The sequence below is a fragment of the Fopius arisanus genome, unplaced genomic scaffold (genome assembly GCF_000806365.1).
Source record: "Fopius arisanus strain USDA-PBARC FA_bdor unplaced genomic scaffold, ASM80636v1 scaffold00002, whole genome shotgun sequence".
Lineage (NCBI taxonomy): Eukaryota > Metazoa > Arthropoda > Insecta > Hymenoptera > Braconidae > Fopius > Fopius arisanus.
In genome coordinates, this window is record NW_011887741.1 from 2,305,439 (window position 1) to 2,332,006 (window position 26,568).

Sequence of the window (26,568 nt, forward strand, 5' to 3'; positions counted from 1 at the left end):
CAATAAAACCCCAAAACATTCCCGGCTTCATCAAACTATTTCATTTCCGTTTCACTGATAAAATATTTGTAAAGATGGGGGAAACTCTCATGGGCATATGGCACGCATTATCTATTTCAGGATTTTTTTGATTCAACAGTCGACGGATCATGAAGCCACAATACCCCATATGAATAATCATTGACTGTGGGAATTTGAATTTCCTCAAGATGGGTAGAACATATAAGGCTAGAAGTTCCGCGGCTGAAAAATATTCGAGGCGTCAGAACAGCCCGATGGGGTCCGAATTTATAAAGGGTCAATAAAGTTCGCACGGTGATCGGACAGATGACGCGATAAAAATGTAAACTTACCTCCTGAATGGGGTAATTGGGGTGGGCGTATCCGTGACGAGTTCAACCGGTGATATCCTGAACTGTTCGTTACACCAAATCATTGGTGTTTGGTTCCCACCGCCATATGTGACTAGATCAAATAATGCACGCACCTTGTCAAGATCAATGTTAATCACAAAGAAATTAAAAAATTCTGATGATCTTGATGAGAACCTCAAAAAAAGAACTATATTAATTGAGTTTACCATGGTGTAAGGATTATTTAAATTCCGTGATATTCAGTCGGTCGGTTATAATTATTTATTGTCAATTCTTCTACATTAGTTTTAAATAATGGTAATCTAAATATTAAAATCGCTTTATGAAAATGTCAAATTTTCAAAGCCATAGAAAATCACTAGCCAATATTTTCTGGACAAGTCAACTACTGGAAAATTTCGATATATTAAAGATAGATATCCAATATTAGATCACAACTCCGTTACTGGAATTACACTGTTATTGGAGGTATTCACGGGATTTGTGATGAGCGGTAAGCGTTTTTTTTTCGTCTTGCGATGAGGTACATCACGAAGCAAATTATTAACGCCATTCCTATGAATCCTCCAACGACAACCCCGATATTTATTCCAGCTCTTGTTTGGCAGCCCTCAACTCAATATAAAACAGACAAATTTATCATCAATTAAGATCTGCCCTACGGCCTTCATGAGTAAGCGCTGAATACCAGATCGATTTTAATTTGTACCTTTTTTAGAGACAGGTTCGTTCTTGGATTTGAATGCTATCAAAGAAATATTCTTGATCGTGATGGCGATGTCCCCGGCTTTTACATCAGTCGGTATGTTACACACGTAAGTATTGGCATCGATTTTTCCTTTGAATAATTCTAAGCCAGATGCTGATTCTCCTTTCAAGATGTTCTCTGTTAACGGAAAAATTAAAATCGATGGGTTCTTAGCATTCTATGCTAATAGCTATGATAAAGATAGATTCGAACCTGTGGAATTCGGGAAATGGTGTTTATCGAGGTAGATTGATGCCTGAACCTTGTCAAGTTTGGCAGTCGTCCCATCCTTAATGAAATTGAATACGAGGATATTATGTTCATCATCATGAAGAGTGGTATTGCGAGAAGCTACTGCCCGTTTCGCTTTCGAATTTTTTTCTTTCCAAACGAGCATCAGTTGCGCATCGTTTTCGGTGCATGTGCCGTTCGATTCAGCAGTCGTTGGCACATGCAGAATGCTCTCAGAAACCTGAATAAATATATATATTATGAATTGAAGTGGACATGATTATTCGACCGTGATGATTAATGAAGCTGCACCATAGCTCGGCAGCTGTGTGACGGCCAACTTGAAGAAAAAGTACTTACCGTTTTATCAGACTTTTTGTAGAAGACTTTCAAGTCGATCGACATATTCGACAGTAAACACGGAATGTCGGAGTCATTATCCTTGATCATAAAATTGAAGATAGTTTTTGTGGTAGTCGCATTTAATGCTGGTGGCGCTGTTGTCGGTTGTTTGGTTGATTGTGTTGTTGGAGGACTGCCTAATGTTGAATTATATCCGGGAGTTGTAGCTGTAGAGTTGGTATGTATTGTTGAATTATGAGCGGAAGTTGTTGCTGTAGAATTTGCAGGCAGTGTAGAATTCTGAGCAGGGGTGGCTGCTGTAGAATTATTCTGCAGTGTTGAATTATGGACCGGAGTTGCGGTTGTAAAGTTCATAGGTAATGTAGAGTTCGATATTGAAGTTGTTGCTGAAGAATTACTAGGCAGTGTAGAATTGTGGACAGAAGTTACGGATGTAGAATTCGGAGCTGCAGTTGTAGCTGTAGAGTCATGAATAAGAGTTGTTGCTGTAGAATTTGCATGCAGTGTAGAATTATAAATAGGAGTTGTTGCTGTAGAATTTGCTGGCAGCGTAGAATTATTAAGCGAAGTTGATGCTGTAGAATTTGCATGCGATGTAGAATTAGAGTGAGTAATCCCCGTCGAATTCACAGACACTGTCGTCTTCGCATCGGTTGCCGTCGAGTTGTGATTAATCGTCGAATTGGTTGATGCTGTGCCGTTACGCCCATCACTCGTACTATTCACTTTCCCAGAAGAACCATCAGTGACATCTTTCTTTATCGTATGCCCCTTCATCGTGTCACGTGCCATCACCAACGACGGCGGAGGATCTGCCCGAGACGAAAAAAAAGATTTCTTTATTTCTGTAATTTCAACTTGAGAAATCACAGATTTTCCGGATTGTGAGTACTCCTCCGTTCTTACTGTCTGATTGGATGATGACTTGACTATTTTTATGGACTCACCTGGGGTTGTGGTCAAACTCTCCGATGTAGCATTGCCATGAGAAGCTATGACACTCCGACTAGCGGTTGATGTCGCATGTGGTGGAATGGAAGGTGCACTGCTGTTCTTTTGAGATTCGGCAGTTGAGTTATGAGAAAGATTCGTCAAGTTCTTAGGAGTTCTAGTGGAATTCTTCTGAGGATGCGTTAGATCAGGCCTTTCAGTAGATGACGTGGGTCCTGCTCCCGATGTCGATGAGTTGAAGCTAGAAGTTATTGCTGTTGTAGTAGAAGTTCCATTAGATGATGAAGTCGATGATTCATTCATTGTCGAGGATACAGCAGTAGCCACTGCTGCCGTTACGTTCAAACTCGTCCCATTTTTCGAGATTTGAATAGCTGTCTCGTTCGGATTTGTTTTGTTCTTCGGGTCATGTCGTAGAGGCGTTGTAGAATTAGCATTTAATAAAGTCGAGTTGTCTGTCTTCTTCGAAGGAGCAATACTGGATCCATTATTAGGTTGTACTGTCGTTGATGAATTACTTGTTACATGAATGCTGGTAGTCGCATTTCTTGCTGTTGCATTCGATGGAATCGCAGATGTACTGCTATTCTTTTCAGATTTAATACTTGAATTATGTAAAACCGGCGTCAAATGCCCAGATTTTCCAGTTGAATTCTTCGCAGGATGGGCTAGATCAGGACTCGGGGTAACCGCCGACTGATTGAATGACGCACTTTCACCAGAACTTGGTAACATTGGGGTAGAAGATCTATCAAATGATACGTTTGATGGTCCCTTTCCTGTCGAGGCTATGGAATTCGCTGTTGATGTTCCATTCGCATTTGACCGATTTTCCTGGATTTGAATGTTCGTTCTGTTCGAATTCGTTTTGATCTTCGGAATTTGAGTGGAAGTTTCGTGATTTAAAGATGTTGTTCCGTTTCCTGGCATGTGGGTAGTTGAAGATGCATCATGTAATAATGATGCGTCGTCCTTTAAAGGTGAAGTAGAATTAGTAATTGATGTACCATTTGAATTATTAATGGTTGGGTGGTCCGTCTGCTTTGGATTGGGATTAGGTGTCGTCGGACTGGTTGTTACATTGTTCAAAGATCTCGCAGTGGTTGAAGCTGTTGGAGATACTGTAGATGTATCACTTGTTTTCAATTCTTGCGCCGGATGTGTAACACCGACAGTCGTACTTCCATTCAAAAACAAGGTTGAACTTGCTGTTGAAGTTGTCGATGTGGAATTTGAAGAAGCCGTCGATGTTCCATTCGATTCCGACGGAGACGTCACTCCTGCAGGAGTCGTATGATTCGACGACTCAGGTTCATTCTTTCTAAGATCGACTGGAACTCCTGATGATTCCGTCTGATTTGATGATTTAGTCGTAGCTGTTGCAGGTGTTATCCCGTCACACAGTACTTGATTCACTGCAACAAGTTCGGGGAAAAAAAATATTAAACTGAAATATTGATTATCGTTGAGACACCGAATGGACAAGGGCCGATGTTGATCAATGGCAAAAATCAATTCAGCCTGCGTTTCGGATGGTAATAATTCCCTGTCTCAGACGGAATCCATTATCCCTGGAATTTCTGCGTCGGAATAAGAAAGTGAGAAACGGAAGCGCCAATTTTTTTTTACACGGGACCACACCAGGCGCCTTCAAGCCTAATTACTGTGGTACCGAGGGTCGGCGCCAAGGCCATTAACGAGGAAAATTCCCTCTCCGGTAGCCCCCGAAAATTGAAAAAAACAATTCAATTCTTGGAAAAAGGAGCTTTTCCATATTATCGCGGCGGACGATTCCTTCACCGGATAAATCCTCATTATCCTCAAAATTAATTGTCATTAATAAAAAATCCAGGAAATCAAATGACTTTTTATCCGGAATTATTATCGCTTTTGGACATACCTTGGGTTACAATAATCAGAGAAAAAATAAAAACTACTCGCTTCTGCCACATATTTAATCGCGAATAACTGAATCTCCGTTAACACGTCATCTCACAATCTACCGTAACAACGAAAGTTCTTTCTGCACCGAAAATTGATGAGTTGTGTTACTTTTGCGATAAAGATTTCATGCGAACTCAATATTGAACAATGAACTATTGACACAGGTGAATGGAGGACCCGCACGATTTGGCTGTTGCTGAAAAACTGAAAATTACGGAACGAAATCAGCCGTTATTGAAGACCCTCTATCATATCGAATATCATATACTCCCTCTCCCCTCCCCACGGGCATAAATTGCCCGCTAAAATTTCTGATAACGTTCATCGTTTTCCGATTCGCGGATGCCCCGCGGGTTCCACAATTGTGGTTATCGTAATTATGATTCCATCACAGCCCCAAAAATTCCCAGAAATTGTTTAATTAACAATTCCATAGTATTCCATTTTTATAATTCTCTCTAAAAAAAAAAGCGCTTCATGTACCAATGAGGCATAATCAATTGTTTAATTTAACAAAACACTCGTGCAATATAAATTAATTTTATTACGTAATATTATATATTACATAAGAAATATAATATCACTGCAAATTCAATTATAATTAATATTATAGTTAATAATTTTCTTAACATGAACCAATTGAATATATAATTAAATTTTTAGAGATTCGAATTTTCTTTTTTTTGTTGAAAATTCACGTGCTGTTAATTACGCGAGAATAATTATCTGTCTGGGCATTAATTAGGGAGTACAGAGGCCTTTAATTTAACCGCATAACTGTTTTCCTTGCGCACTTTTGCTGGGGTTCATAAATCGGAAGTGGTTGCACCCATGGGACAGCTTTACCGTGACGTGCATTTTATCGGTGAATGTCCAGCTTTTTAATCATCCCTTCGAATTCATTGGGACCAGCTGGTCCCTATTATCTTCACGGATCAATGGATAACTGCTACTCCTGGGTATATGATTTTTTTTTTTCGTAAACAAAAGGCATGAGTCTTTTGCGCTTTGTTTTTTGATTAAACATATTGTAGGAGGATTACCGTTATGTGCAATACCTTCGGTGCATTCAAATCGATGTACCGTTATAGACATGCAATTATCCAGAGATATTCTATCATTTTTTTGAATTTTTTTATCGTCAACTGATGGGGTCATACAAAAGCCATCGAGGAATCAGCCATTTTTTATTTTGTAATTTATTATATTGTCTCAATCGTAAATTTATCGAATAATATTTCAATCCGATGTTTGTTAGGCTGGTGGTAACACTGGAGTGGAAATTATTTTTATATCTCCACGGGAAGATCTGAGGCTGAAAATTTATCGGCGCGAATTTTTCAAGTTTCTTCGCTTTTGAAAATATTTTTTATAACTTTAATTTTTTCGGGTAAATATCGCAACTTTCGAATTAATTATAAAGTTATGGGTTTCCCAGGGATGGGAAGTTATATTATTTTTCTCAATATTTATATTAGGATTTTTAATTTATTCAGACTCGTGATGATCTTTATTAATTGGCCCGGGTAAAAAAAAAATTGTAATCGGAATATTTTTTCCAAATTTTCAAAAGATTTCTAGAAAACTTTTCAGAATTTTTTTTTTAAATAAAAAAATATGGGAAACAAGACAATTGTATTTTTGGGAAATGTTTTGAAAAATCTTTCAAAAATTTGTTTCAGAAATTTCTTTTTATAATTTTCTAAAAATTTTTGCGAATATAATTTTTTTTTTAATTATACGGTTGTTTCATTATTTTTTTAATTTTTCAATATTCTTCAAAAACTTCTCAAAAATCTGAAAAGTCTTCCAGAAATCTTTTGAAAATTTGGAAAAAATATTCCCATGACGATTTTTTACCCGATTTTTTTACCCAATTTTTAATATCAAAAACCTAGGTGTAAGTTCTTTTTATTTTCATTCTGCCATTATTGACTGGTCATAATAAATAATAATAAATTTTCGTGCCAGTGATCATTTGTGTTGGTTTAATTTAATTGTATACCATTTACTAATTAACAATCATTAACTTACCGAAAAATCCCAATGGTCCTGTGACAATTTCTATTGTCATCAGCAGCTGGGGATTCCCTAGGTCTGCACATTGTTCCAGGAATCCTTTCCCCAAGAAGTTATCGGACACGTGGGCCATTCACTGGGAAGTCCCCAGATCGCATTCACTCTGTCACAATTACGACGACGTGAATAAATCTTATCTGAAATTGTAGTTGTTGGGTTTCAGGGAGACAGCACTAAAATCACCAAACAAAGCAATCTTCCTCGGGGGATTATACAAGTGTGCATGTCTTTACTGAATTATGATATTTGTAGCTTGACAAAAGCTTGTGGATTGGTTAATTCCACAAGGTCAAGGAGTGCACCTTTGCGATTCAGAGAAATATTCAATGATTATCTTTCTTCATTGTTTTCTGAGTACTTGGAAAATTACGTAATTTTGGGCTAGGCCGAGAACCACATGGCACCAAAAAAATGGCAACTCAATTTTTTGAAGGACGTGAAATAATTCTAAATTATCGGCCTTTGGGCCACGATTTATGCACTTATATCATCGACAGGGTATGAATCATGCACATAAGAATTATACGTAATTATGTTTGTGGACAGATGTAATAATCAAATGAATATGTACGAAAAAAAAAACGTTTTTCGTGAAAATCGTGCACATTGAATTAATTTTAAATAAAAAGTTGTGCACATATTTTTATTCGCACGTCGCAACCGAATATATCAAATAAAATTAATTAAAAAAAATAGTTAATTATAAAAATGGATTGTTAAGGATTATTTAACATAAAAAATTCGGGGTTTTTTTTACTTTGAAAAAATTGAAAAATTGGAAAAATTTGGAAAAAATTGGTACAATTATTTCTGAAGAATTCATAGCAGTAATTCGTGGAATTAAGGGATTTTTACTGAATGGAAGAAGCCATTTTTCTGTGTCCGAGGGTACAAAATGGATGACATTGCGGGGGTTCTCGTTAAATTTTCCGACTGCAACCTGTGACGAATTATCACAACCCAGGGAAATGATTCACTCCTGTGACACGACTTTTGTGCAAAACTCCAGAGACTCGTGTCCCTCACCACAGCAGATGTTCCTTGCCAACTTGGTTGATCATTAAAAGTAACTGGAAGGGATGTGTTTTTGGGTGCTCATAGTGAAAAAAATACCACCGGTCATTCATGGACAAAAGAAATGATAAAAATCTAGTGGAGATCTAACGAACAGATTTATTTTCCAGTGATCGATTTGGGGAGTCATTACTGCTTCATCGAATATCTGCTGAGGTATTATTTAATTTTTTTTTTTATTTTTCGAACCCCTTTTTTCATTCACAGCCCAGTGGTTACCCACAATCGACCTCTCCTAATGCAACGGGTTAAATAATACGTACCATTACTAGGTTCTTGCGGTGTAATTGTTACGACACGAGTATTTCATTAGTCTTATCTAAAGTCATCGAGATTCCGAGAGGACAATGAAGGTTTCATTACAACGGGGGACTTTTTTATTCCCTCAAAAAAAAAGGGCCCAAAAAATTAACGGTTTCTCCACTAAAAAAAAAATCAACATTGACCATCAATTTTCCAATTTTTATTTTACAACTGGGAATAATAATGATGATAATACAAATTTCATTTTGCGATATAAATTTATTGTGTTTGATGTATTTAATAGTATGGGGACTAAATTCAGGGTGAGAATGGCTGATGTACGATAATCTAGAATTTTTTGATGGCCGCCGAAGAATTGATGGATCTTCTTGTTGTTGTTCCGCAGAAGGAAGTCGTCTAAATTTATGAAACAGTAACCAACTCATTTTTATTCCTCCCAAGTCTTCCGAAACTGTTATTTCACCTTCAAGCTGTCGCCACGTTTTGATAAATGCGTCTGTGTTATTATTTACGTTGAGCCATCATTAACATCGATGAATATCCATATTTAATCCATATTATATCCACAGATATACATGACTCTCTTCCCTATATAATATAATAATAAATACTTACCATTAACAATTAACAATTTACAATTACTCCCCATGAAAATATACCCATGAAAATATACAATTCCTTTCTTTCGGTTCCACATAAATATTTCATTTTTCAATAATTTTCAATAATTAATTAACAATTGTTTCAATAATTGAATTTTAATATTCCATTTTTAGGGGTTATTTTGGTGGTATAGATCGGTATTACTCCAGGAGGCTGGAATTGATTTATCGGTAGGCTGATGAAAAATTTTGTAATTAATCTGACATGTGGCTTGATGAACAATATTATTCTTGTGAATCAATGACGTGATGCTGGCATATTGAGGAATAAATTGTAAATGGGTAATACGATATCGATGATCCCTCGATCGGTTCGAGATGAACATCCGATGAGCAGATGACACTTGGAAATTTGATCACCATTCGAACTGGTGTCACGGGTTGCGTATGGCGGGTTCTCGTGTGTCGAAAAATAAAAAATATATCATTTTGTTGTTCACGAATTTTTGTCGAAATAATTCGCCTGTGCAATTGCAAGGGGAGGAACAATTTTATTTTAATCATTCTATTTTGATATTATTATTATTATTTTTTTTATAATTTCTTTCCTGAAGATTATTTTTATATTATTATTTTTTTTTAATAATTTCTTCCCTGAAGATTATTGAATATAAATAGAGAGCTTCTACGAATTTTTATATAAAATTTCGAATTTTTTATTATGAAATTCTTCTATTGCGTGTGAATAAATTTTTTAATGGAAGTGGAATGATAATTTTCCGCAATTACTCCCAAATTTCCGGAAAATCAAATTTTTTTTTATAAAATTGAGTCACGTGCACCGGAAGCATTAGTTTTCCGATCAACCCCAACCAGAAGTTCAAATTCATTTGTTTATTCTAGAATTAATAAAGCCACATGTGCCTAAAAATCCGAGGGTCCACCCCCAAAAAATTCCCAATTATTATTCTAAATTTCAAATACACTCGCATTTCCCGTGTCAGCTCTCAACCGGAAGTGATTTGATTATAAATTTTGTGAGCCCCGGTGCGTGACACATGTGTCCTCATGACGATTTCCCCACAGAAATCTTGAAAAACCCCTGAACTAGAACATAACACCCCCATTACCCACGAAATATTCAAAATATCCAGTAACCGAGGGTATGAATTATTTATGTCCACTCCCTTATGCCTATGAAATAGCGATACGCGTGTTTGTTGGCAACTGCTTGAAGAAAAAAAAAAAGGAGAGTAAAAATAATCTACTCGATCCTGATGTAAAATTTTTTGAGAGTGCGAGGGTGAGATGGATGGGATTGAAATGCTTGAGTTCTTGCGAATGAGAGCAAAGAGCGTGTAATGAGGATGAATGTACTGTAATCAATGAGCCACTGTTTATTACACTATTTATTACACCTCATTCCCACCTGTGAATACTTAAAGAATTTATTCTGAAATTTCATCTTCAATTTTCATTTCAAATTCCACAAGCGCTTGAATTTTCAATTAAATCCATTTCCATTAAAATATATTTTCAACATCAATTTATCAAGATAAAAGTAATTTATTAATTATTATTAAACGCCATCAGCTGATCTGGATGTCAAAGACCGAAAAAATGTTTGCAATATTTTTAAACAATTGGAAATAATAATAAAATATTAAATATATAGATAAAGTGGTGAAATTTCAAAGAAAAAATGAGAAATGGATAAATTTTCAAGAGAAACGAGGAAATATTGAGGATGAAATAACGGTGAATTATCAATTACGCGAATTGAAAAACCCCCTGCGAATTTTGTATCGACTGACCCCCCAAAAATATATCCATAATTTGTGCTGATTGCAGGTGATCATCAACGATACGCAAATAAATTCACGGATGTGGCTTTTTTAGTCCACATATTCGGGGGTTGCACGCTTTACTGAACTTCCACTTGTACACATTAAACACGAAAAACCTCACCGTGATGGAAATTTAAATGGGGTGAGTGATGTTTTTCAGCAGGGGTTGCACCATGAATTTCACCTGAGTCATAAATATGTTAATTCGTATCATTCTGGTCTGTGTGTAGTCGAGCATCCTTCCTCTTCCTTTCTCTACCCCCCCGAACTACCCCGGAAGCACCACTGGGGTCCTCGAAAAAAAAAAATAAATATGAACAATTGAGATGCAAATTTTTAATTATCATTTTTTTTTTTCTTCTGCTCTAATTGTTTCCCAGGAATTTATGATTTTTATGTTTTCGACTTCAGCACATGCGGGGGAACGTTAAAATATCTGCTGCACATGGCTGCACATGTTCGGAGATAATAATTATTTCGTTGTAACAATTGGAGTTGAGTAATCATGCGATAATTCTTCTCGTACGGAGATCTGATGAAATGACATTTTTGGGGATTTTTCAGAGCGGAATCTTCAGTCGTAATTTCATTTTTCTGTGAATTCGTGAATTTAATTTTCATATTCGCGTTGAGATGAGAAATTAATGAAAAAATATATTTTTTATTGCAATCTCAACGCAACCTCAACGATTGCAATTTAAAAAATTTCTCCAGATGCGTCAGCTCTAGGTGATCTCGAGTAGGTGTTAATTACGATAATTATATTCCTCTAGAGGATGGTTACGTTGGCGATGACCTTCAAGAAACTCGGTCAATAATTATCAGTATTAAAAAATTCCGTCAGCGTTTTCTCTTAAGAAAATTCGGTATTCAAAGATAGGGCGACTTTGACCGAGTGGTTAACGCGTTATCAGTGTTCTGAAGGACACGAGTTCGAAAAGTAATCAACCACAGTAATCACCTGGAAATTACTCTATTGGTGGAATAACCTTTATAAAAAAAATGCATATTTCTCTCGAATAAGTGGATCCTGGGCAGAAATATATTTTTTTTTCTCGGTGTACGGTGCGAAGAGCATGAACGTGAGTATGTCTTTTACGGGGCATAAATTTCGAGCGGTTGCAACCGCGGGAAAGTTGGTTCGTTACAAACACCAAAGGAAATGCATCTCAGTTGCAGGTGAAGTTTTTACATCGACTTCTCCGAACACTTGGACACGACTGACCGATCACCACTGAAACGCCGCTCTTGATCGTCTCTATGACTTACACGTGTATACACACGTTAGGGTGCTGTAAGCACCGGAAAATATTAGCTGCACCAGTAGAATGTTTTTTTTTTTATTATTGTTAGTGGAATGTTCATGTGGGGTACAACTGACCCGTAAACGTCTTGTCATGCATATGCATGCCTATGAGGTACGACGCTAATTTTTTTTTTTCTCGTTATCCATGGGTATGTGAGAACTTTTGTTAATAATATTATCACATTTTTTAATAATTCTAAGAGGAAAATAATTTATTCTGGAAATTTGATGAAAGAGCGATTTTAAAAAAAATTTCTTTTCCAATTCTCAATTGCAGTTGCATCCGAATTTTTAATTTTTTGAATTGGAATTTGATTTAAAATTCAATTGTTTATAACAATTACCATTTTATTTTTAAATTTCGTCGAGGCAAGGGCTTGTCAATTGTTATTAAATATTTTTCAGATAAATTGAAAGACGATTTATCCACATTTCATTTGCAAAGCAATTAATTATTATTAATTCAATTATTATTTTCTGCTTCTAGAAAATAATAAATTATGATAATAATGTATTGAGTTCCTTCTTCTTGGAATTCGTAAAGTAATTTTCTAGTGAGACATAAAAAACAGTTGGCCCATAAAAAAAAATGTAATCATCAAGTGAATGCAACGACTCAATCGAGCAGCTGATAAAGAAATCATTACCACGCTTGGTTGTCCGTAACATTCATTACTCCAGTAATAATCTTGAAGGGACTTCTCGCTCGATCGACTCCTCGCTGGGGAGCCCTGGTGAAAATTGAAGAAATTTATACCGGTCATAAGACAATGAGCAAAGAGGATACGAAAGGGGGAAGTGGTGTTTTGATGAAGAATCTTTTGGCACTTGGAGGTCCAATTTCCTTGGGCTCGTGTAACGGTGGCCCATTAGTTCCATGCTGGAGGCACGCGTGTACCATATGGCTTTAACTCATGTCTTATACCAACACTGGACATATGATTCATTCGATATATCGAATTTTAACGAATTCCATGGATGCATCCACGGCCGATTAGCCAACGGGCATTTGTCAGTCTTCCTTCGATGTTACAGCTGTTTTTTTATGAAGACGAAATACATTTTTTTCAAATTCATTCAAAATCTAATTTTTCTAATTCATCTGGATTTTATAAAATTTTCATTTTTTTTGTCATTTTTTTTATTACAAATATTTTTTGGTTTAAATTACAATATTTTTATGAAATTTAATCCAAAAAAAATGTTATTTTTATTATAACAATAATTGCAAATTGCAAATTGTTTGTATAAATTTCATTTTGAATAAATTGATAATTTTTCCATAATTCCGAAGCCTCAGGATAATTTTTAGATACAAAAAAAGATTATTTACAGAAATAAAATTTTTTTTATGTGCAGATGAAAATATTAATTCTCGAAATCAATTAACTTGACAGATTTTTTTTTATCAGCGAGATAAATAAAATTATAAAATAAAATAGATTTCACGCTGGAACCGACAATCAACGATTTACTACACGCATATTTCTGTTTTCACGGGTATTCTCGTTATGATTTATTCGAGACATGCGGAGACTGGTGAGACTCGAGTTTAATCTCGAGAGTTTTGAGACGGGAAGTCACGGTTCGTGCAACGGAAATCCGAAACGGCGGTTCGCGAAAAGACCATAGTGCATTGTGTATTATGAACATGCACCTGTAATTTTTATGATCCCAAGAGAGAACTCCCACGTGCCTCCAGTGTTCACCTGTAGTTACCTACAATTATCGGAGACAAATATTCATCTTCACCCGAATCTGCGTAAAAATCAATCCCTTGGTTAATTTGAAGTTAAATTCGACTCGAAACTTTCGATTAATTGAAATTAAAACAATTTAACTCGTCGTTAATTCATTAGATAATTGGTCCTTAATGTATTGAATCTTGTCGGTAAAATATCTAGATGATCGAACCCGCCTGAAGGTAGGTGCGAAAATTTCGAAGGCATCAATATTAAATTACCAAAAATCCGGGAACATTAACAAAAGCGCGGTTTATTTATTATTTTATTCTCTATCGTTTTCTCACAAGAAAATATGATTGAACATTTAAAGGAATGAGTGAAATATAGAGATAACTTCAGAGGGGTTCAAGAAAAAAAAAGAGAAAGAGATGCTATCGCCGAAAGCCCCAGAGAAAATGATTGACAAATGCATGGAATTATAAATTTGCATATTATATTCATAATTTATTTAACATTAAAAATCTGTGAACTTTGAGAAAATTGAAAGTGACGCCGGGAGTTGTGAGCACCATCTCCAGGAGTCCGTCAGAAATAATGGACTTATCTACGCGAGATAAATAATCTAGAACAGATAACATGTTCAGTTGGAGATAATACAGATTTTCGAGGGTCTTGAAAAACGTGTCGGCGCCATTTTATGGCACGTCTATTAAAAGATGGATTCTTATTGGTATTTTTGAGTTATAATGCAAGAGACGGAAAAATTTTAAAAATAGAGCTGTCAGTTCTCTCCCTATCCTGACAATTATACCCCGAACCGTTTTTAGAACCCTTTTAATATCCCCGAAAAAAATAGGTCAATATTTCCTGAAAAATATTTATCTCCTCATTTTATTTTTCTCTTTGAATTTTTCTTCTCAGAATAACAGTTTTTTCTTCAATGAATTCTCAAATCACTAATTAATATATTTTTACTATAACAATAATTTTGAAAAATTCAATTAAATTTAAAATATGAAATGTCCACCTCAGAATTATTAAACAAAAATGATATTTCAACGTAATAAAATGTATTTAATAAAAAAACTCAATTAAAAATGTAAAATATATGGTTTTCATATCACATCATAATTCAACAAATAAATCGGTAAATAAATGGAAAAAATTACCAATTACTTCAATAATTTCTTTATTTCGGACAACAGTAAATATATCAGCATCAAAAATACGTATATCGCAATCACTGTACCCAGTCATACAACACAGTGATGGATTATCCATGAAAATAAACCCTCGCACTGCGCCACAATAACAACCAGAACGACAATAATTCTCTCGTTTACATTAAACTGCGATATGACTTATATTTTTGTTTAAACATCTTAAATGTTTCACATCGACACTGTACTTTCCATATATAAAAGAACACAACTAAAATCTACTCTTAAAACTGCATTTTACCATCTCTAAATTAATTCAATACCATTTATTAATTAAACTTACGATAAAATACCTAAAATTTCATTGTTTAAATCTACACTACGGGTTGTGTAAGAATCTGAATGTTGTATGAAATAAAAACATCAGCATGCACTCGTCTATATATTAATCTATCCTGGGCAATTGTATTTTGTGCAACAATTGTTTCAGTCTCCACACAACGTGTACATCATTTAAATAATTAACACTTCAGTAAACCAGACACTCAGCCTCAAACAATGCCCAGTATAATTTCAATTTACCTAGGAACGATGTGAGAGCCACTCCTCTATTTCATTTGTAATCGACTAACGTATGAGTATTGCGTTCAATAATTAAAAAAAAGAAAGACATAATCTATATTTTCATCGAAGACAATTATATCGATTAATTTGCTCCCAGCAACAGCCAATGCAATTTGCACGATGACAATTTCCATCTGTCTGTGCACAGATTAAAAAATATCTCTTTATCAAAATCGATTAATCTAGAAACTTCTTTTTGGGAAGTCTTTTTTTTCTCTGTGTATTCCAACAGGACCGAAACACATTGGCCTCGACTTTAATAAAAATAATCACCGAGCACTTTGTACTTGGCCAATGTTGCTTAACAATAAGCGATATATGAATTAAATAATTATCGGTGCCAAGAGAATAATGTCATCTATTGAAAATAAACCTATCCGGCTTCGGCCGAATTTTTTATTGCAATCAACAATCATTAACATTTGTTAATTTATTTGTATCTCAGGTGGAAACTATCAAAAAGGCATCTTGATTTTTTATTTTCCAGCGTAATAAATTCATGTCTGTACATTTATAATAGCGAAGGTAAAAATCTGTCTGTCATGAGACTTTTCAGTTTGCCCGGGTTATCAAAATAACACCAAAAAAGTGCTCTTTCGTTGTTTTATCTCAAGAATGGATAAGCGCATCGCAGATTATTGAATCATTGATGCAACAATTTCACATTTTACAATCTGTGAAGCCATGAATCAATAATCCTTTCATCTCACCGTCGCGCACGTCAGAAAGAATTCATAAAAAAAAAAAAAACAAATTAAAACCGGTGGATTTGCAGTAACAACAAGAAGAAATGGTGAAAATTTAAAAAGAGCTCATTCTTGACTAGAGTTGGAATCATCAATTCCACACACTGTATGAAAAAATAATAATAAAATCGTTATCAAAGAAAGACTTGATCGTAAAGAGCCTTGTTCAGTTCTTAGTCTATCCATGACTTCAGTGACATTTCTTGTACCTTTTCTCCATTTTTAATTAATTAAACAATTAACCACCCGACGGGTGACAGGAACTAAATCGATTAATTACATGTAAATCAGGTGATGTCCCTATTTATCAGTTCGACGTAATCCTCCGAGTAACGACGGGAATAAAAAAGCCAGTTCGTTGATTAATAAATGGCACAATTGAATCATTCATTTATCAAAGAAATCGATAATTGTTAAATAATAAAATGCATCGAACTGTAAAATAATGGAAGGACTTGTTTTGACCACTCGCTTGCTCTCGTATTTGTTCATTATTATTATACTGGTGTGATTATTTCGGGTTTACCTCACTGATAGGATCTCTGTCTGAACATACTGCTGATTTCCTCGATCGTCTTGTTCTTCGTCTCGGGCACTTTCCTCCAGATGAAGAGAGTGAATACCGCTTGAATTATCACGAAGATTATGAAGACTTTGGATCCCATTACTTCCTGCAGGGGCAAGAAGGCTATGCCAACTACGAAATTGGCGGACCAGTTGATGGCAATGGAGATTGATGTTGCTGCGGGTCTTGCTGATTGGTTGAACAACTCTGAGACGAGGAACCAGGGAATGCTGCCAGGGCCGATTGCGAAAAACACCACGAAGAGGATCACGAAGATGATGGACAAATAGGCTGCGGCTGTTGATGCGCTCTGAAGGGATTAAACAATATAATTGAATTAAAACCGCCTGAACCGTTAAACCGTATTATCTCAATTGGAGGTTAATGTCTTATGTAACGACATGAACATACGTCTTCATATAACACATTAATTCGAAGTAAATATAAATAAATAATTGAAAGGCATGAGAAACTTACTGCGTAAGTAATGCAGATAGTTAGCAAGGCAGTGTCAATGACCATTCCTCCGAATCCAAGCAGCAAAAGTGTTTTTCTCCCGCACTTCTCAACAAGAACAAGCGAGACGAGAGTCATGATGACATTCATAGCTCCCACTCCCATGGTAGCAGATTGAGCAGCATGATCGTCTAAGCTTGCCATCGTGAAGATCTTCGTCGAGAAGAACATGACGGCATTGATGCCAGACAGCTGTTGAGCCAGCATAACCATGACAGCGATGACAAGAGGAATCCTCAGAGTGGAGTTGACGAAGAGATCCCTCAATCCAACAGTTGGCAGCATCTTCATGGACTCGTACTCATTTCTCATTTCTTCCATTTCTTCGTAGACATCGTTGCTAGAGCGAAGCCAGGTCAGAGCCTTTTGGGCATCGGCGTCCTTGCCCCTGCAGAGGAGAAGATACTTCGGGCTCTCAGGACAGAGTGGAAGAGTGAGACACTGGAAAATCGCTGGGACAATTGTGAGAGAAAGCAGGAGTGGCCAGTGCTGTTCAGTACCCAGGAGTTGATTCATACCGAGAATCTGAGCAATCAGAATGGAAATCGTAATGACCAGTTGGTAGACAGTTCCAACAGCACCTCGAAGGTGCATTGGTGATATCTCAGCTAGGTACATCGGTGCTAAACCAGCGTTCAGGCCTGAGTTGATACCGATGATGAAACGACCGATTATCAGCATCTCGTAGCTTGATGCCATCTTTGAGAAACCTTCCAGGAGTACTGTCATCACAACTAGGACATTGATCAGAAGGAGACCACCTTTTCTGCCAAATCTGTCTGCTATTGTTCCTACCAGGGCACCACCGATCATACCACCCACGCAGAAAATTGACACCGCCACTGACCATATTGCTGTCACCTGATTCTTACTGATTATTTCACCTGTTCGGTTGCCCTTAACGTCTTGTATCCAGGCTTCGATTAACTGGAATTCAAGGAAGTCGTTCAGTTCTTTGTGAAGGTTATTGGGATTTTTGTGGGGAGACTACCGATTCCAAATTGACAACTAGAAATTCTTTTTAATTCATCCAGAATAAATCTTGTGACGTGCTTACCGATTGTGGTGCATTGACAACACCAGTATTGTAACCGTGCTGGAAGGATGATCCCAGGGCAGCAGCTGCGATAGCGAACAGCAGTCGTCCATTGAGTCCCTGAAATCAGAATACAGATACCGAGATGAGTGTCAATTAATTTGGTATTGAATTCAGTCATGGGATCAGATACGTGACCCAAGAAATCGGAAGAGAACCGCGTGTGGCTTCTACGGACGAGCCCCCATTGCTCAATTAGTCAGATGATCAAAATACTCGGGCAATTGGTCTCATTGATACTAATCTACGATCTGGCCTATGGAAATAGAAGCTGATGCTGATGCCGGGGCTGAAAGATTGATTAAAGGCCGGTGATTGTCAATGGTCTGTTGTTTACAGAGTTGGAATACCAGAGATGAAGACTGAGTAATCGGAAAATTGAGGATGACATGTGGTTCATGCCTCCTTTGGAGATTTATAATGTTCAAAGATTTTTATACAACTTTTGGTAAAATAATTGCAGAGATAATGTTCTTTGTTTATATTTTACAAAAGGAATTTTTTAAGTGGAAGACGAGAAAATTCGGATGACGTTTATTATTAGCACTCGGTGGAAATTTCAGAGGGAGAAATAGCCGAATGATTGGAGGTCGAGTTATTAGTGTCAAAACGTCATTGACATCTGCTCATGTCAACGATTCAGTGAATTATCACGCTCCATTTATCGCAGACTCAACACAACGCATCAGAACAAAAAGTTATTGCGTTCCAATTTTTTTTAGATGATACGACTCTTTCGGGTGCCGGAGGAATAGTTTTGGAGAGTTGGGACAGAATAATTTTTTGTGGACTATGAAAACTAGATATCCTAGCCACTAGACAATACCGGATAATTATTCTTAGAGAAAAATTGAAATTTCATCGATCTTCGACTTGAAATTTTCCAACGAGTCATATGCACTTCAGTTTTGGGAAAAAATTATCGAATTTCCCATTTCAATTGAATTTATCGCAATTTAAAAATCGATTGTATCGGAAATCACAGAAATTTCATTTTAATTCTGGATGTAGAATTGGTAATTGGTAAATACAATTGGTAAATCAATGAGAAAAAAATTTTCAACTCTTATCATCTGCTTTCAAATTTAAATATCACGATACGAAGAAAAAATCTGCATAACAAAATTTAAATTTCAATATCGTGAGTTCAAGTGAGAATTCATGCGTGTCGAACTAAAAAGTAGGTACAGAAAATTCGATCATTGCTCAAGCAATCTTGATCTACTCTATTGGATTATGGACATCGAAATAAATAAACACTTGAAGAATTTTTAAGACTGATAATTATTATTTCAATATAATAAGACTCTAGACAGTTAAGAGGTACTTTACTGAACGAAGACTTACAAACGACTGACTAAAGATTATTAGTAAGGCCCACATTGCACTCCTCGCAAAAGGGTAATATAATTTCTCCTTCCACCCTCAACCCTTGGATTTTTCCCTTTCTTGACCCTCTCTGGTCGCCAGATGTATTTTGGGAAAAACCCGCAATGAGAAAGTCCCTCCGGGACTTTCCCCCTTTTTTATAACGTAAAGGAAAGGTCCCACAGCAACAAAGAAATAAACATTTCCTAAATCCGGAAATATAAAAACTCTAGAAGAGTGAATTTTGTACTCGGGGGAAAACCCCGAAATCCAACATACTCGATCAACTATCAATAATTTTTCCTCCTGCGTACGTCAAACCATTTTATTACCCATGATTTTTACGTAATGCGACAACATTCTGACTGATGGGTCTCTCCACGTCTTTTTGAAAAAAGATTTTACAATATTCTCTTACCCTGCGTTTAATGTACGGCATTCCCAAATTCCAAGATGATTACCAAAATATTATCAATAATCGTAATCAATTTTCCTAACGAGACACTTTTATTTTCAAATAGCAAAAAAAGAGAAATTAATAAATAAAGAATTTTTTCAGACGTCAATGGAGGAAGGACAACCCGTTCTTTCCGATTTTTTTTAATTTTTCGAGGCGGCAATTACGGAAATTTTATAATCCCGATTCATCACGTGTTGGAAACTACCGGGTCGACAGCCCGTTCTGTCTCTTATACATCTCTTTTCTCCACAACTCACACAACGATATTCATAATGGCATCTCCTTACATGAGGACATGTATAATCTTTCCAGTTCTCAACACGTGTATGTGCGCACATGTGTTATATATGCTACAGTGAGAGGCGCATGCGCGATTGTTGAATAAGAAACCCGTATATATTTGATACACGCCAATCTACGGATATTATTTTATTTATAAAATTTATGGATATGAATAAACAAAATATGTACCAGGAAACCGCCCATCCCTCCGTTAAAAATATATAAAAATTATCTATATACTATCAGTTATATATAATCACTTAACATATATGTTGGAATATAAAATGTATATAAAATATACAGAACATATTTTATATAAATTATGTCCGTAAGAATTTTTTTTTTATTTTCAGAGTTGTAAATTTATCGGCGTGGGATTTTTTAGAAAAATTCTAGTGCGGCATATAATTTTTTTGAAAATATTTCCACGTGTGTTTATTGAATGAAATTGTCCACTCATGTTTAAATTGAGTTGTGCACACGGAATATGAGATGTACGGTCGGTAGACATGAGAATTGTTGAGTTATCAGAAAATAATCTTTCGAGAGAACAGCTGCTCATAGACTTAAAAATTTTTCATTTCAATCAGAAAATCATCTGATTCTCTAATTACATCAATTTGGATTCAATTTCAATTAGAAACGATCACAAAATTACTCAATAAAAATTGAATTCACAATGAATTGAAATTTTGACATTTTTACAATTTCCCAACTTCACAGAAATCCGAAAATAGAGAATTACAAAAATTACGTAAAATAATTAGCGGATGTGTAAATGAAATTTCTGCAGAAATTTCTCGTGTAATTTTTCAACAGATTTTCGTCAATGAGGATGAACTGATGGTTTTCCCGAGTAGACTGGAAATTTTTGAAAATAAAAAGATTATGAGTTATTCCTAAATGCTGATTACATCACACTCCCCCTGTTCCGCGATTATCATTGGTAGTTTAGTTAGAGCAAATGGTTCAGCCCCTTTTGTTGACATTTCCTCTTTATCTCGCCCACCCACATGTTTGGAATAATCTCCAAGAATTTTTCTCATATCTCAATTCAAAAGTACTTGGTACGATGTAAACTCAATTTCAATCCACTGCAGTCTGGGAAACTATAAATAATAATCCAAATATTCCTCTCCTTTTTTAACTGGAAATAAAAACCACAACACATGTCTCATAAAAAGAAATAGAAAAATTGATAATTAAATTCGTTTTTATATTATAATAAAATAATTCAAGGAATCTAGAAATAATTCCAACACTTGTGGAAATCCTGTTGACAGAAAATATTCATCTGTTGACATTTAATTTTTTAAATAAATTAATTCTCACGGAAATTCCAGTAAGAGAGAGATTTAATAAATATTATTTTTAAGAATAAAATAAGTTGTGAGATTGGAAATATAGAATAGAAGGAGATAAAAAAAATAATCATTTCTATGAATTTTCGCTGAATAATAGATTTAATAAATGAGTCTCTGGGTCAAGGGGGCGATAATAGATTAAAAAATGTTATGATAATTACTTGTTATTCGTAATTATCTTGAAGGTGAAGAGTCCTCGATAAATTCGATAAATTCGAATTCCCGGAGCTGCCGGGGTGTTGTGATTTTACAAAATTCCCGAAGACGTGAATTCCTTGAATTTCTCAATTCAGTAATTCGTATTGCACATGACGAGTGGTTTCAGCGGGAAACTTGAACGTTAGACCAAGAGGAGCATTATTTCCACCAAGCAATCACCCTCGATACTAAATAAATTATCAATTAAATTCGGCTAATTATTCTCCAGGAAAAAATAAAAGTCGAGGACACGATCGAATGGCTGACGAGAAAGCCCTTGAAAATCTAGAGCATGAGTCTGCTATTTCGGGGTGACAGATCACCTGCCGAAGATCACGTAGTCCTGGTGAAAGTACAATTCCAATTCCTTTAATCCTTCGATTGAAAATTTTTCATAAAAAGTGTTTATAAAATTGATTTGGGATTTTTCATTTCCGTATTTTCAAGAGTTTCTGAAAAACTCTTGATTTAACGACTGAATATTTCTATAATTTTTTTCATTTTCAAGAGCAATCGAGAAATTATGAATAATGGAAAAGTGTTTTTGGCGGAATTTTTCATGGAAATCGTGGTGAATGTTAATTATATGTAAACAGAGATGCATGATAATTAGAATATGCTAAATCTTGGGAGCTGAAGGCACGTCTGACGCCACGTGTCGTCAACGATAAGACAGAAAGAAATGAATACATCATGTGAATATGACGTTTGTCAAAAAAATGCGTCAGTCAGCTAAACAAATTGACGATATAATCATTAAGTGGATTCAAGTATCTCAGGAGATACGATAATCTTAAAATCTGATTGTCGAAGAAGAGGACAAGGTCCATTAGGAGATATAGTCCATTATCCGACAATTAAATACAATTATACCACCATCAACGCGATAAAAATTGTTATTGCCATTATTATTTTCTTGCATAATCAGGAAAATCAACGGCGGTGATCGAAATTTGTTAATTCTTCTACAGTAATAATTTATTCATCAATTTTCTTCTAAAAAAAATAATTCTCTGGGTCAATCAATATTTTTTGTCCACTCACTTCGGATTTAATTGGAAATAAATTAAGAAAAACGGATTTTCGATATTTTTTGAGAAATTACTGAACTTTTCGGACATTCACTCAAAGGTAATCAACAATAAATTTATTTCCAGTCAATAATTAATTTTTTTTTACAAATGAAAAAATGGGAATTTGACTCGCATTCCAAATTTCTCTCGGGAAAATGAAGCATTCAATCTCCAGGAGTTATTGTAATGGTCAGGAGACACTTGTCGATTGATTACAAAGTCTAATGTCTCGGGTAATCATGTCAGTAATTTATTTCGACCGGAGTCCGCGAAAATAAAAAAACCGGTGGCACTGGCTGATGCAATAACCGGTCCAACTACGCGATCGTTTCTACGTTCAGGTACGTGTGATAAATTCAGGTCCACCTGAAGCGATATGCAAAATTAAATTTGAGATTATCGAAGCGCGATTCGTCGATTCTAGTGTCGAGCCTCCGACTATTTTATCGCTGGTGTCGCCTTCGCTGATAAAAATTCAATATTCCTCGGAATAAATATCACAATGTTATCGGCAGGTTGCTTATCGAAGAGATGATAGGCGGAAAATGTGTTGTGTAATTTTACGGGGGTAATTACGGGAGAATTAATGGTAACCTCGGTCGAGTGGACAATTATCTCGTTTTCGTTGAGGCGGGGGAGAAAATCCTGGAGACCTTTTCTCCTCTCGATTTTCCAGTTTTTTTTTCTAGAAAAAAAGGACTTTCTCGTAAATCTATCTTGAATGGTCCCCAATAATTTTTTTTGTTAGATAAAATTTCTGGAGTTTTGGGCCTTCATTTTTGGGGTATTTATTCAAATTAGAGATTTTTCTTTTTTTTTTAGAGAGGTAAAGGCGCGATAAAATCCTCGATGGGCTCTCCGTATTTTCCATTTCTTTTTTTGACCATTTCACTCTCAGAATTCTATAAATACTCGACATAAAATACCATTTTGGGTCTAATCTAGATTAGGAGATTATCCAGAGGGAAAGGTTTTAGTGGATTTAAGACGAATTCTTCAACCCCTGAAATATCAAGACTGTACAATAATTTTCCTGCGTTTTTCTCGAACTTTTCCAAAAATCGTAAAGCATGACATTTCCCTCTAAAATCAATAATTTCCGGTTAATTAATTCCTAAAAACAATAAATTTCGACTTATCTGTCTCCTACAATTCGACGCTTGTACAGATGTCTAATTTATTCCCGACGCCTATCGATTTAGAGAAAAAACCGTAAAGAAGTCTTATCACACTGATAAAATTATCTACCAAAATCATTTTTTCACATTTTCCCGTAAAAATCTTCAGTTTCGAGATTACCGGCTATTTACAAAAAGAAAAAAAGAAACAGTAACAAAATAACAAAAATAATGATGAAACCTTGGATCCGTAGATCCTCAGATCCTTGGATCCCGCGAGATCGAGGACTTGGGACTTGATTCCCACATTACCCCTACACCTATAAATACCCCGGAAATATTGAGCGTCTGGTGACGTACCTCAAATCCATGTGACTTGGCAAAAACCTCGTAAATATCCTAAAATTAAATTCCCAGAAGAGTTCAACGCTACCCGACCAGAATTACTTGAATTTATTTAAACGAACCTTGATCTTGCTGAACATTTTGAGTCTCTGACGGATATTCAAGTCTCGTGTTTGTGGAAAAAGGGCACGTGTGCTGACTGACTCCAACTCCAGACTTTAACCGCTTCAACGGCCACTCCACCCGGTGTGGAAATTTTTTTTTTACCCCTCCTCTTTCACTATTTGCTGGATGTGTAAGTAAAAACTGGTTTGAATAAAAATCCACAGATGGGCGATGGCTTGCCATTGGCCAGCCAGAAGGTGCGCCGATCCTACCGGCATTTTCATTGGCTCAATCCAGCGTCGAGCCTCCGCTTTACTCACACACTAAACGACAGGTATTGACTCTAATAATAAACCCGAGACACGTTTGCACACATTGCTCATTTTTTTTTTATCCTCTTTCGTTTTTCATCCTTTTTTTTTTTTAAAAGCTAACTCCGGTGGAAATTACGTGCGGTCGTAGGCGATCTGTGAAGGCTAATTCTGGGACTTTCACTCCTGGAATGCAACTGCATTCGGAAAAAATGGAAATTTTCCGAGTTGCAATCGATGGGAAATGCTATCAGGAAAAATATTTGTCGGAATTTATGGAACTTTGGCCGGAATTTGTGGTTGAAGGCGCCGGGAATTCCGGGGAATTCTGGATTTTACGGGAAATTGGGGTGAAACGGATTTGGGGCGGGAAAATTTCCGGGGGTTGATGCTCGAGTGAAATTCTAGGGAGCCGATTTTTTTTTTCAAAGGTAAATAATATTTTGGGACTTATGGAATTTATGGATGAATATGGGAGTTTGAGGATTTTTGATTTCAGGAATTTTTACGAATTTTCTTGGAGTGGTTCGGATTTTCCGGGAGGAAAATGAGAAATTTAGTCATTTCTATGAATTTTCGAAGAGGATGTAAAAATTCACTGGGAATTTCTCCTACTATTTTGAGGAACTGAAAATTCTGGGATATTTTCCCGGAATTCCATTGGAATTTATGTTTTCCACGGAATTTTCACGTGTTCCGTAATTCAAGGTCAAAATTGGAAGGCAGAGCCATTAATTTTCCATTTTCATAATAAATCAAAGAACTCCCTCATTTTCAAATATAAAAAAGGGAATTTCCAATCAATAAAAAATTTATGGTAGCATTTATCAAAAAATTCCTTAATTCCAATTGTAGAACCTGCACGGAACATGAATTCCAGAGAATGGTTCCAAGAAGTACAAGGGAAATTCCACTCAAATATATTATACAGGTTAAGAAAGAAAAAGGGGCCCTTTTAAAAATTCTTTCCCTCAAAAAGGGGACCACCAGGTCTTTTTCCAAACTAGTTTTTTTTTCTTGGAACCCCTCACGCCCAGGATGAATGAATGAAATCGAGATTGAAAATCGACAGAAAGATAAAACGTCGTAACACGCGACGACAGATTTAATTTTATTAGGGTAATAACGTTTTGTTATACGTATGACCTTGAGAGGTCTTTATAGATTTTTTTCATAAAACTCGATCGTATCATGTATCAGTCTCGTTTGCGGTGAAGATCGCGAGGAAATTCGAGAATTGAAATGGATATAAAATTGAGGTGCTAGATTATGGAGGAAAAATATCGAGGATTTTCCTACCTCAAAATATTCATATTTATTTCAAAAAATATATAAATAAGAGTTTCAAATATATTTCAAATATATCTCATATATATTTTATATATTCATATATATCTGGAAGGCATGAGATTGTGATGAAAAGACGCAAGACGCATTCTTCTCGCGGGAGAAGAATTATCTCAGATTTATCTGGTCGGAAAGGCGTATGACATGGTGAGGTTCGACGAGGGCAGATGCTTCGGAATTATTCAAATTGTTCATGAATTTAATGACACCTCTCGACATCACCTTTTTTCTCGGTTAATGCAACATGTGTGATACGCACATGTGACTGGACCATCGTCATCGTCATTTGCATGTCAATTGCTCTGGGGGAGAGCCTATTGTTTTTCACGGAAATTCAACTCGAAAAAAAAGTAGAATAAAATTTACCATTTTATGCATTACAAAATTACGATTAAAAAAAAAATTCTAAATTTTTGGCAAAA

At 35.7% G+C, this 26,568-nt stretch overlaps 2 protein-coding genes across 7 annotated transcripts in view; both read right to left on the reverse strand.

The window, feature by feature from the left end:
* Nucleotides 1–626: 626 nt before the first annotated feature.
* Nucleotides 627–4,826, reverse strand: LOC105267239 (putative GPI-anchored protein PB15E9.01c). 2 transcript variants are annotated; one of them, XM_011305950.1, is made up of 6 exons: nt 4,568–4,826; nt 2,664–4,082; nt 1,714–2,528; nt 1,336–1,594; nt 1,084–1,260; nt 627–989 (listed from the first exon to the last, which is right to left on the reverse strand). In XM_011305950.1, exons 1-6 carry the CDS (start codon nt 4,617–4,619, stop codon nt 847–849), a joined length of 2,865 nt encoding a protein of 954 aa, XP_011304252.1. In that variant the 5' UTR covers nt 4,620–4,826; the 3' UTR covers nt 627–846. The 2 variants fall into 2 exon arrangements, with proteins under 2 accessions (XP_011304252.1, XP_011304244.1); XM_011305942.1 differs by having other exon boundaries at nt 1,714–4,082.
* Nucleotides 4,827–14,640: 9,814 nt separating this feature from the next.
* The window catches only part of LOC105267281 (solute carrier family 2, facilitated glucose transporter member 1), a 17,014-nt gene continuing 5,086 nt past the window's right edge, over nt 14,641–26,568 (reverse strand). For 3 of the 5 annotated variants that reach the window (XM_011306027.1, XM_011306020.1, XM_011306037.1), the window contains 3 exons: nt 18,137–18,235; nt 17,041–18,006; nt 14,641–16,873 (listed from right to left, as the gene is read on the reverse strand). In XM_011306027.1, the coding sequence (XP_011304329.1) occupies nt 16,526–16,873; nt 17,041–18,006; nt 18,137–18,235 (1,413 nt within the window). In that variant the 3' untranslated portion in view covers nt 14,641–16,525. Of the gene's footprint in view, nt 16,874–17,040; nt 18,007–18,136; nt 18,236–19,961; nt 20,201–24,505; nt 24,608–26,568 lie in introns of those variants that run through there. The other 2 variants (XM_011306056.1, XM_011306047.1) reach the window with 2 other exon arrangements.

What these genes read in the sequence shown, in the direction of transcription:
- LOC105267239 (XM_011305942.1), bottom strand. Translation starts at nt 4,619, where the DNA reads ATGTGGCAGAAGCGAGTAGTTTTTATTTTTTCTCTGATTATTGTAACC. An exon ending in TCTGATTATTGTAACCCAAG is followed by an intron (nt 4,083 to 4,567) that starts GTATGTCCAAAA and finishes AACTTGTTGCAG; the next exon opens with TGAATCAAGTACTGTGTGAC. An exon ending in CGAACCTGTCTCTAAAAAAG is followed by an intron (nt 990 to 1,083) that starts GTACAAATTAAA and finishes TTTTATATTGAG; the next exon opens with TTGAGGGCTGCCAAACAAGA.